Source organism: Planococcus citri, chromosome 1, assembly GCF_950023065.1.
Source record: "Planococcus citri chromosome 1, ihPlaCitr1.1, whole genome shotgun sequence".
Classification (NCBI taxonomy): Eukaryota; Metazoa; Arthropoda; class Insecta; order Hemiptera; family Pseudococcidae; genus Planococcus; species Planococcus citri.
Genome location: NC_088677.1, coordinates 28052800 through 28064332, shown reverse-complemented (window position 1 = coordinate 28064332; position 11533 = coordinate 28052800). Strand labels below are relative to the sequence as shown.

Sequence of the window (11533 nt, the reverse complement as noted above, 5' to 3'; positions counted from 1 at the left end):
TTCGGTTTTGTAGAATGTGTAATTCTTGATTTGAATTTCATTTAACATAACTCTTTGCCGCTTCCTTCCTCATTCAAGGGTAAATTTTAATTTTAAAAGGGGGGTCATCTGAATGAACATGTGCACTACGGTTCAGAAAATTATGATCAAGATTAAATCAACATGTAGCCAGCTGAACATGTTTATAAAGCACGTTGCTATGGCAACGCAGACGCGACAATCAAACGTGGTTCATAAAAACATCCAAATGATACCAATGTGATTTTTTATTTTTGCTAAAATGGTGAAATAATATGGCTAATTATTACGTAGCGTATACGAAAAGAATTTCTTTCAAGTATAAAGCGGCTCTGCGATCAAATGTAACGGTATTTCTGGTGTTAAATTCAATTTTTTGTTTCCTTTTGCCTTTCATATTTGCATACAGTAGTAATGGTGAGTATTTACGAGTACATACATTGATAGAAAATAACCGGCAGGAAATTATTAACAGTTTTGTTTAATTTGATAGGATTTTGGATTAAAGAAAATTCTTTCCGAGAACAACCAACTGTTAAATTCAAGTATCAATATCTGATCATCTTGGAAGCGAAAAATGCCAACTCTCATTTTTCACTGATATGTTCAACGTATCAATATTTGAACTCAAAAACTCCTTACGCCGATAATTGTTCATTGATGAAAGTGAGCAAATAAGCAATACAATCGTACGATAAAAATAAGATATGAAAATAATGATCAAAAATTGTAAATTATATTTCAGGTAATTGAAATAGATGAAAATGAAGATGGTAAAAATGATAAGATGAAGATGACATTGCACATCACCAATGTATCATCTCTCGATATTGATTCTTTCCATTTGATCTTAATTTTTGATTACAAATTACATGTGAGTAAACTTTTTTTTAAAATTGAGTTGGTAGGTATACAATTCTGTAATAATTATTACGATGTCAATTGAGCAGGGCGAATGCATATTATCGATGGAAGCGATGACAACTGCATCGTATATATTTTCACAGCCTATTGGTAGGCTTGATATTATTTCTGAACTGAGAGCTGATTTTAAAAAACCGATGATTTGCCATGTAAAACATCATAAGCAAAATCATACCTCAATATTGAGCGGAATTTCTGAGCAGAAGAATCATATCGATGCCATGTATAAAATCGCATCTCATTATGCTTCCAATAATAGTAAGTATACGACGAGAAATCTTAATCGATGGCAAAATAAGCAGCGATGAGTTATAAAAATACATCAATTTATTTTATGACTCATCCATCCATCCATACGTTTTGCTACCAATTATATAGATAGGTAGGTACTTGATCAATGAGACTTTAATTCGACTTTATTTTCATATTTCAGTGAACGTGCATTTGAAAAAAGTTTATTACTCGAAACGATTCAAATCGGAAACAGCTGCTAATGAGCCTGTAATTATAACAGCCGATATCCATTACGGTGAACAAGAGATAATCTATAAAACACGATTTTGGCAACTAATCAAGTGGGCCTGGGTACAATACTTTTCCATATTGGCGTTGTTTATATTCCTATCGCGTAAAATAAAGAGATTCGTTTTTCAAAATAGAATATTAAAAACGATTAAAATTAACCCTATGGACGATTAATGTTCGTTCGTTGCATATCAACATCGCATAATGTGTATATTACTTTTCATTTTTGTATAAATATTACACAATAAGCGTTTTGTAAAACTTTTGTTTTTTTCATTTGTGGAACTATAGTCGGGGAGCCCGCTTAAGGATCTATTGCACCCCCTCCCCCCGTCAATCCTCCGGAGCAACTTTTTTCTTAAAGAAGGAGTCCTAAGAGACATTTTTAGCCCTTGTACTCAAAAAAAAAAGTGGTCCTACTTACAAAATGGCGGCCATTTTGATTGGCAGGTCAGCCGAAATCGCAGATTTTGCGTTCCAACATAGGACTTGCACAACATTTTTCAAACTGTACAAAGGTAGATCGAAAGATCAGGCAAAAATTTATCACTTGTCAAAATTTCAAGTGCTAAAGTGCGTTTTTCGATTTTTGGTGAATTTTTGAAAATCAAATTTAGGCCAAAAATGAGGGGGAAAATCAAAATTTTACCAAATTGACCAAGAAAGCTGAAGTTTGGGATATACCCTATTTTCGACCTGCCAAATCGATTGGAAACTGTTTCAAACCGTTTTGAGCAGTTCTGGAGCCTCCAGCAGATTTTCGAAATTCGAAATTTCCACAAAATTTCATCAATGGAGTTCAAAAGCCGAAATTAATTCTGTAAACTAATTTCAATATGCAGTGAGTCGACTGCAGGTAAATTTCAAGTTGTTCAACAGGAGCCTCCAGCGATTTTTTGAGAATTACTGGAGCCTCCATTAGATTTTTGAAACCCGAAATTCCCACAAAATTTCATCAAATGGTGTTGGAAAGCCGAAATTAATTCTGCAAACTAATTTCAAGTTGTGCTCTCCAGCGATTTTTTGAAAATTACTGGAGCCTCCAGTAGATTTTTGAAACTCGAAATTCCCACATAATTTCATCAAATGGAGTTGGAAAGCCGAAATTAATTCTGTAAACTAATTTCAATACGCTGTGAAGTCGACTGCAAGTGAATTTCAAGTCGTTCTAGAGCCTCCAGCGATTTTTTTGAAAACTACAGGAGCCTCCAGTAGATTTTTTAAACTTGAAATTCCCACAAAATTTCATCAAAATGGTGTTGGAAAGCCGAAATTAATTCTGCAAACTAATTTCAAGTCGTTTTGGAGCCTCCAGCGGTTTTTTGAAAATTACTGGAGCCTCCAGTAGATTTTTGAAACTCTAAATTCCCACAAAATTTCATCATATGGAGTTGAAAAGCCGAAATTAATTTTGCAAACTAATTTCAAGTCGTTTTGGAGCCTTCAGAGTTTTTTTGAAAATTACTGGAGCCTCCAGTAGATTTTTGAAACTTGAAATTTTCTCAAAATGTCATCAAATGGGGTTAGCAAGCCGAAATTTATTCTGCAAACTAATTTCAATGCAATAATATGAAGTCGGCTGCATGGTGGTTTCAATTTTGAAGCTTCCAGCTACTTCTTGGAAATTTCAATTCTCCTGAAAACTCCATGAAACCTTTCAAAAAGTCACTGGAGGCTCCAAAATTACTTGAACCCACCTGAAGTCGTCTTCAGAGGGTGATAAAATTGGAGTGCATAGTTCATTTCAGCTTTCCATCTCCATTTTGATGAAATTTTGGGGAAATTTCAAATTTTAAAAATCTACTGGAGGCTCCAATAATTTTCAAAAAATCGCTGGAGGCTCCAGAACGACTTGAAATTTACCTGCAGTCGACTTCACAACGTATTGAAATTAGTTTGCAGAATTAATTTCGGCTTTCCAACTCCATTGATGAAATTTTGTTGGAATTTCGAGTTCTAAAAATGTGCTGGAGGCTCCAGAACTGCTCAAAATGGCTTGAAACAGCTTCCAATCGATTTGGCATGTCGAAAATAGGGCATATCCCAAATTTCGGCTTTTTCGGTCAATTTGGTAAAATTTTGATTTTTTCCCTCATTTTTGGCCTGAATTTGATTTTCAAAAATTCACCAAAAATCAAAAAACACACTTTAGCGCTTTAAATTTTGACAGGTGATAAATATTTGCCTGATCTCTTGACCTACCTTTGTACGGTTTGAAAAATTTTGCGCAAGTTCTATGTTGGAACTCAAAATCCACGATTTCGGCTGACCTGTCAATCAAAATGGCCGCCATTTTGTAAGTAGGGCCACTTTTGTTTTGAGTACAAGGGCTAGAAATGTTCCTGAGGACTCGCCCTTTAAGAAAAAAGTTGTCCCAGAGGATCGACGGGGGGAGGGGGTGCAATAGATCCTCAAGTGGGCTCCCCGACTAAACACTCAAAAAATGAAAAATAAGAATGGATTTTTTAAATCGATGACTATCATATTAAAATTGATAATTTTCAAAACTATTAATAATAATTCGGAAATAATTTGATAGGTATCCTAAGAATGAAGAAGCCACGAGCAATGCTCCTGATCTCGATAAAATGCTACCTAACTAATGTAGAAGTGATCAATTCAGTTTCCACATTTTCAAGTTGTTCAGAATTTTGAGTAGGTACCTATTTTCGAAGTTGGTTTTTTCGAGTTCGATGCTGTAAAATTGTAAATATTTATTTTTATAGTATTCAAAAAAATTATCGAAAATGAATAATAATTCGTATCTAAGAAAAATAATTACCTCGCATTAATCAAGAATTTTGCTAAAGCTAATAGATTCTAGAGTAGGTACCTTCCAAATCCGAAGTAACCATTCGTTCGTATATTTCGTAGAAATTTTTCGGTTTGAGATAATATTTGCTAACGATTATGGTGTATGGTTTTCTTTTCATCAATTATTTCATTTATTTCTTGGGTACGTGATTTCAAATTCGATTTCTTTTCAAATTTTTGGATGCAGTTGTGTCTTGTGAATCTATATAGACCCTACTTCATTTCGATGAGATCAAGAACATCTCAATCATGAATTCATGATTCTTGTAAAAAGTAAAATCTGAAATAGGTCTTCAATTTAATTGGAACATTAAAATTTCAAACTATTATTCCAACTTCTTTCCAGTTTCCATTTTTCAATTTTTTTTTTTTTTTTTTTAAATTATTTATAGTGGGCCACCGCTAACAGTATCACTCCTCACGTCCTCACTACATAATAATTTACTACGTCAAGTTGTGCATTTCAGCATCCATCGCTGTACCTAATTTAAATTTAATTTCATCTCATCTCATCTCGAATTATTCATTCATAATTCATAAACATAATGTATAGGTCGCGAGCTGTAAAAAGAAGGCGTGGTTTAGTTACTATGATGCTGTGTTCAGAAAAGAGCAACGTACCCTCACCACTTCTCATTCTACGAATATTGATTTCCCACCCTTCGACTTTTTGTAGCTAGCTGCGACTATATACGTTTGATGGAAAGTTAGTGCTGCTTAGCTTTGCGTTCATTGTTGTGTTTGTGTCAGTGCGTTTTGCAAATTGAAAAATAATTTTTTGATTACAAAATACAATCAAATCATTCACTTCCTGTATTAAAATTATGCTACTGCAGTGGTAAGTCGAACAAGTAATTCAGTTAACCGAATAAGAATATCTGTACGATCGTAATTTTGTTGTATATTTTTCAACTACCTAATTGCCCATTGTTTTTTACTTCTCATTTGGTGTTGGTTCGCTATAACTTGTCTACTAATGTCTATATCTCTGATTGATTTGTTCGTTTTTAGAAACTACATAATAGTCCATAATGTTGTCTATGAGTGAAGCCAGCGGTTTACCCGGTGGTGTCGGTATGTTGGGTCCATTTGACAGCCTATACGAGCAACCGAAGCCTAGATTCATTTTCAAAATGCCTAGAGTCGTACCTGATCAAAAACATAAATTCGAGACCGACGAGTTATTCAGACGTCTTAGTCGTGAAAGTGAAGTAAGTATAATCGTACGAAAAAGTATAAATTTACATGACTCATGGGTTCCAATAATTGTATTGAAATTGATTCAACCGGGGAATTTTATTAGAACAAGTTGATGCTTATACCTGCAAATATGCACATCTTCGATTTATAAAAACACACTCACACACACGTACAAACTAGATCTGGTGTAGTCTCGTGCTACTCGTTCATTTATTTGTGTCAAGTCGAAGGGTAAATAAATATTAGTCAATACTTTAGGTAGCACAGGACACAGAAATGTACTCATCCCAAATTTCCTTTATTTCTTGTCAACCATTCCCCTCTTCTTTGTTTGATATTGGTAATACATATACCAACGAATGAATCGATCCTACGTTTTACCTACAAGGTTATGATATTTAGTAAATGATCGATTTTACGATTGAGTTTATACCTGATATAATGTATAGGTAATTTAAATCGACATTAGATAATTGAGTAAATAATTGTTTGGTTTATAGGTCAGATACACTGGTTATAGAGATCGTCCTCAAGAAGAACGTCAAATTAGATTTCAAAATAATTGTCGCGAAGGACACACCGAACTTGTAAGCTACCTCTAAACTGAAAATTACTTCAATTCGTGCCAGAAAATAAAAAAAATCAATCACTCTATTTTGCAGGCTTTTGTGGCTACCGGTACAAACATCCAACTGATGTTCAATACATCGTCAAATGGTTATCATCACCACCATCATCACAATCATCATCAACAACATATGCCAAACAGTTCGAGTAATGCGACCATTCGCGAAACAGACTTCGATAAAGAACATGGCAAAGTAATTCGCGATTTTTATTCCCATCATTGCCTTGAATAGAGGAGTAGGTCCTCTGCGGGAGGTTAACCTCGCTGCATGACTCAATTCACGTCTTTTTTTTTTTTAGCCATTTGGCCAAGTCTAGGTATTTTTTTAAACCGTGAGAATAATTATGCATGTGTGTCCTTATTATAGGTGCATTTACGATCACATTTCATAATGAATGGAGTCTGCGTTTGCTGGCGCGGTTGGGTAGACTTGGAAAGATTGGACGGCGTCGGTTGTTTGGAATTTGATGAGGAACGAGCAGCTGTAAGCTAAATTTTGCCAAATAAGCCGACATCGATGATCGTTCGAGATTTTAATGAATAAAATTTGATTTTTAATAGGTCGAAGACGCTTTACTTCGGGATCAAATCGAACGATATAATCAAAGACTTCGTGAATTCGAAGAACGCCAAAGATCGTATCGAGGTGGTGCAATGTCCTCGCATCCGGAACGTACTGCAAATAATAGCGGTGGTGTCAATGGTAGCGCAGGTGGAAATGGCCAACCTTTGGAAGTACGTTTAAAATTTATTGATTTTTGTTGCCTAGAATAGAGTGAGAATTATATCATAGGTGACGGTTTAAGAGATAAGAAGTATAGAATCCAGAGGTTTGATTTACCTATACACATTCGCAGCATCCTTTTGAAATTGATTTTCTAAATTCTATTTTCCTCCATCTCCTGGAATAAGCAACATGGTTCATTTTTCTATAAAATATTTCTAATTAGTCGGGAGAGCCCGCATAAGGATCACTAACACCCCCTGCGGATCCTCCGGGACAACTTTTTTCTCAAAGGGGGAGTCCTAAGGAACATTTCTAGCCCTTGTCCTCAAAAAAAGTGACCCTACTTACAAAATGGGGCCATTTTGATTGACAGGTCAGTCGAAATCGCAGATTTTGCGTTCCAACATAGGACTTTAAACCGTACAAAGGTAGATCGAAAGAGCAGGCAAATATTCATCACTTGTCAAGATTTCAAGTGCTAAAGTGCCTTTTTCGATTTTTGGTGAATTTTCAAAAATCAAATTTAGGCCAAAATGTGAGAAAAAAATCAAAATTTTACCAAATTGACCTAGAAAGCTGAAATTTGGGATATACCCTATTTTCGACCTGCCAAATTGATTGGAAACTGTTTCAAACCGTTTTAAGCAGTTCTGAAGACTCCAGTAGATTTTTGAAACTCGAAATTAAAATTTCATCAAATGGAGTTGGAAAGCCAAAATTAATTCTGCAAACTAATTTCAATACGCTGTGAAATCGACTGCAGGTGAATTTCAAGTCGTTTTGGAGCCTCCAGCGATTTTTTGAAAATTACTGGAGCCTCCAGTAGATTTTTGAAATTTAAAATTTCCCCAGAATTTCATCAAATGGGGTTAGCAAGCCGAAATTTACTCTGCAAACTAATTTTAACGCCCTCTGAAGACGACTTCAGGTGGATTCAAGTAATTTTGGACCTACCCAAATCGATTGGAAACTGTTTCAAACCGTTTTGAGCAGTTCTGGAGCCTCCAGCAGAATTTTGAAACTCGAAATTCCCACAAAATTTCATGAAATGGAGGTGGGAAGCCAAAATTAATTCTGCAAACTTATTTCAATACCCTGTGAAGTCGACTGTAGGTAAATTTCAAGTCGATTTGGAGCCTCCAGCAATTTTTTGAAAATTACTGGAGCCTCCAGTAAATTTTTAAAATTGGAAATTTCATCAAAATGTAGATGGAAAGCTGAAATGAACTATGCACTCCAATTTTAACACCCTCTGAAGACGACTTAAGGTAAGTTCAAGTAATTTTGGAGCCTTCAGTGACTTTTTGAAAGATTTCATGGCGTTTTTAGGAAAATTGAAGTTTCCAAAGAGTAGTTGGAAGCTTCAAAACCACTTGAAACCACCGCGCAGTCGACTTCATATTATTGTATTGAAAGTAGTTTGCTGAGTGAATTTCGGCTTTCCTAACCCCATTTGATGAAATTTTGGGGAAATTTCAAATTTCAAAAATCTACTGGAGGCTCCAAAACTTGCAAAAGAAAACATTCTACCCTAAACAGTTTCTGGCAAAAAAAAAGTGGACTTTCTGACAATTTAAACAAAAGGTGAGACTTTTTACTACACATGGCAGAGAGACTTCGACTATACTTTTAGCAAAAGGCAGGACTTCTCAACAATGCTTGGTACACAAAAAAGAAATTTTTTGGCATTTCTGTTAAAAACCGTGATTTTTTAATAATTAAATAAATTTGCAAACTGCTTGATTTCGAACATTTTTTCATGAGAAAGAAAATTAAATTAATAGGAATTATTGAGGTAATGGGTTCGATTTTCAATATAAAAAGTTGAACCACATTAGAAACTTTTTGATGAAAAATCAAGGCATTTTGACAATTTTTGGCAACAAAGTACATACGAATTTTTGCAATTTCTGGCAAAAGATAATAATTTTTGATAAAATGAAACGTAGACTTAGAAATTTAAATAAAATTATTGGTTCTATGCTATTTCAGGCAAAACAGCCTGAGAGAAAGGCTTTTGGATACCTAATTTTTAAAAAAGGCAAAAATTGACAATTTTACCAGAAATCAGCAATTTTTGGGAATTATTGGCAATTTGGCACAGAACTTACATTTTTTTTCGAAAAATGAAAATAATTTTTTTAAATGCAGAAAAAAATCACCTAAAATCAGCATTTTTGTTTCCAGTTTTCAATTAAAATCTAAAAATGGAACTCGATAAAAGCTTACAAAAGTTTTTTTTTAGCAAAAAACGGAACGAGATTTTTTTTGAAATTTTGAACAACAAAGTGAGAATTTCGCAATTTTTGGCGAAAAAACCCGAGATTTTGGACAATTTTAGTAAAAGTAAGGGCTTTTTTTTGGAATTTTTTGCAAAAGAAAAAACATTCTAGAATGCTTGATTTTGACCATTTTTACATGAGAAGAAAAAGTTGAACCATAGAAACTTTTTGATGAAAAATCAAGTCATTTTGACAATTTTTGGCAACGAAGTACGGATTTTTGCAATTTCTGGCTTCTGGCAAAAAAATAATAATAATTTTCGGCAAAATCAAACTAGACTTACAATTTGAACAAAATGATTGATTTTCTAGCTACGTATTTCCGGCAAAACAGTCTGAGGAGAAGGGCTTTTGGATCATTTTTTTTAAAAAAGAGTTGAAAGGCAAAAATTTGACCATTTTACCAGAAAACAGCAATTTTCGGGAATTATTGGCAAAGAACTTACATTTTTTCACAATTGTTTTCGAAGAATAAAAAATTTTTTTTTAGCAATTTTGGATAGAAAACGAGACTGTTGAATTGCTAAAAAGCTAGCATTTTAGGAAATAATCAAGAATTTTGTACAATTTTTGGATAAGACTAAAAACTTATAAATTGCAAAAAACTGAGAATTTTTGACAATTTTTGGTAAAAAGTGACGCTGGCAATTTTAGCAAAAAGTCCAAATTTTTGGCAATTATTGGTGAAAAAAAAAACGATGCATTTAGGATTCTTCTGAAACATTTGTCAAAAAACCTACACTACTACAGCTTATTCACTCTCTTAGTCTAAATACAGGCATACACATATGATTATTCAATTCCACCCACAACGGTCTAACTCGAAATCTAGAACCATTTGAAGAAGAATTAGTTTACCCTGAAATATATCCTGACGTAGAAAAACATAGCGGGTCAAAAGAACGCAAGTAACACAAAGAAGGTTACCTATACAGGATCTTAAACGAAATGATCCTATACCTACGCCCGTCAGCGACTAGTATTATGGTAGATGTCTATAACAGAGGGTGAAAGAAAAGGTAGAAAAAAAGGAAAAGGGGATCCTTATAAATAATGTGCATAATGACACGGATGAAAACGAGAACCTTGGGTAGGTTTACGTAGGTATCGTGGCATACTCGATGACAAAGAAGCCGCTCTTTCTGTTTTCTAAAGGAGATGTCAATTGACAATCTTTTCAAAATGTTACTATAGCTTTTAGCTGTGTATAGTTACTCGTAGCTATTATGTTGGCTCCACAAAAGGCTCTATTACATTATTGTGCTAATAGTGTCGTTTCTTTCCTTTCCTGCTCTTTTCATAAACACAAACATGCTTTAAGTGGCACATACACGGAGCTAATTTATAACCATGATAACTGGAAAGGTGGAATTCAAGTACCTTTATTATCGAAACTACGAGGCGGAGTTGCTTTAAAGGCTATTTTATTTTTTCGATCATAATTACGATCGAATATTTTACCTGAAAATGATTACCTATTTATCATTTTAGTATCTAAAGAAAAAAAAATGAAATCATCGCATTAGAAAGTATTCTCACATCTCCTTAAAGATTCTTTTTTTTATAAAAAGCATCATGTTGTTGAAATGTGAAACAGATCTCTATGTTTGCTTCGAGCAAGCAATTCTAAGCGTGGATTTCAATTGAAAACTTTTCATCTGTAAATGATTTCATGATTATTCGTATGTCAGTATTACAGTCCTACATTATACAATATATATTTGTCGAGATATCTCGTGCGATGCTTTGTAAGACCCTCAATAACATTCGGATTATCATGTATAAAAAGAAATTCACCTTTATGATCAATGTATAATATAATTGAGATGATATTAGATGCCTCTACTCATACGAGTAGGTATACCTACTTCATTGTAATATTATTACTCGCATACCTACTTGAAATGTGACGACTAATTTTTTTTTTTTTTACAGATATTCAATCACGGATAAACACACATTTGAAGTAAATAAAGAAATCCTTTCAAATTGTTCCATAACTGGTGAAGAAAACTATAAGTAAGTACGTTTTACGAAGAATGCCAAAGGCACTGGATGTCATTTTTTTGTCGCTTTATTGTCTTTTATTCGTATAATTTTTTTATTCGCTGCCATGCGATTGATTTCAAATACTTGTACCTACTTAAGCGGTTATTCTTTTGTTTTTTTTTCTTGTATAATGCAATATAATTTTAGTCTTGTGAGTTGTGTGTTTGTTTATAATTTAGAATGCTATTTATAAATTGGTGAAGTGCGATAGAATTATTCACGATGTTGCAATACAATAAAACTGTGTTCTAAATTAAATTCAGAAATATTATTTTAAATAATGATAATTTTGACCGTTTACAAAAATCAGTACCTAGATGAGTGTACCTACAGAATATTTTTCTCTCATCAGTGGCAAAAAAATGA

General features: G+C 33.7%; 3 protein-coding genes across 6 annotated transcripts in view; 2 read left to right on the top strand and 1 right to left on the bottom strand.

The window, feature by feature from the left end:
- LOC135831202 (uncharacterized) overlaps nucleotides 1–11533 on the bottom strand; it is a 572431-nt gene that overhangs the window by 317828 nt on the left and 243070 nt on the right. The gene's annotated exons all lie outside the window — the stretch shown is intronic.
- Nucleotides 22–1672, top strand: LOC135831207 (transmembrane protein 231). The gene is made up of 5 exons (XM_065343520.1): nucleotides 22–435; nucleotides 512–684; nucleotides 764–892; nucleotides 969–1200; nucleotides 1376–1672. The coding sequence occupies exons 1-5, from the start codon at nucleotides 294–296 to the stop codon at nucleotides 1639–1641; spliced, it is 942 nt and encodes a 313-aa protein (XP_065199592.1). The 5' UTR covers nucleotides 22–293; the 3' UTR covers nucleotides 1642–1672.
- Nucleotides 4960–11322, top strand: LOC135831187 (protein big brother-like). The gene is made up of 7 exons (XM_065343488.1): nucleotides 4960–5119; nucleotides 5293–5492; nucleotides 5982–6068; nucleotides 6144–6302; nucleotides 6477–6593; nucleotides 6671–6844; nucleotides 11054–11322. The coding sequence occupies exons 2-7, from the start codon at nucleotides 5313–5315 to the stop codon at nucleotides 11069–11071; spliced, it is 735 nt and encodes a 244-aa protein (XP_065199560.1). The 5' UTR covers nucleotides 4960–5119; nucleotides 5293–5312; the 3' UTR covers nucleotides 11072–11322.

Excerpts from the sequence above, each read along its gene's own strand:
- LOC135831187 (XM_065343488.1), top strand. The coding sequence starts at position 5,313 with ATGTTGTCTATGAGTGAAGCCAGCGGTTTACCCGGTGGTGTCGGTATG. Across the intron at positions 5,493-5,981 it reads GTCTTAGTCGTGAAAGTGAA|GTCAGATACACTGGTTATAG; the intron begins GTAAGTATAATC and ends TTTGGTTTATAG. Across the intron at positions 6,303-6,476 it reads TCGATAAAGAACATGGCAAA|GTGCATTTACGATCACATTT; the intron begins GTAATTCGCGAT and ends TCCTTATTATAG.
- LOC135831207 (XM_065343520.1), top strand. The coding sequence starts at position 294 with ATGGCTAATTATTACGTAGCGTATACGAAAAGAATTTCTTTCAAGTAT. Across the intron at positions 685-763 it reads ATAATTGTTCATTGATGAAA|GTAATTGAAATAGATGAAAA; the intron begins GTGAGCAAATAA and ends ATTATATTTCAG. Across the intron at positions 893-968 it reads TTTTTGATTACAAATTACAT|GGCGAATGCATATTATCGAT; the intron begins GTGAGTAAACTT and ends TCAATTGAGCAG.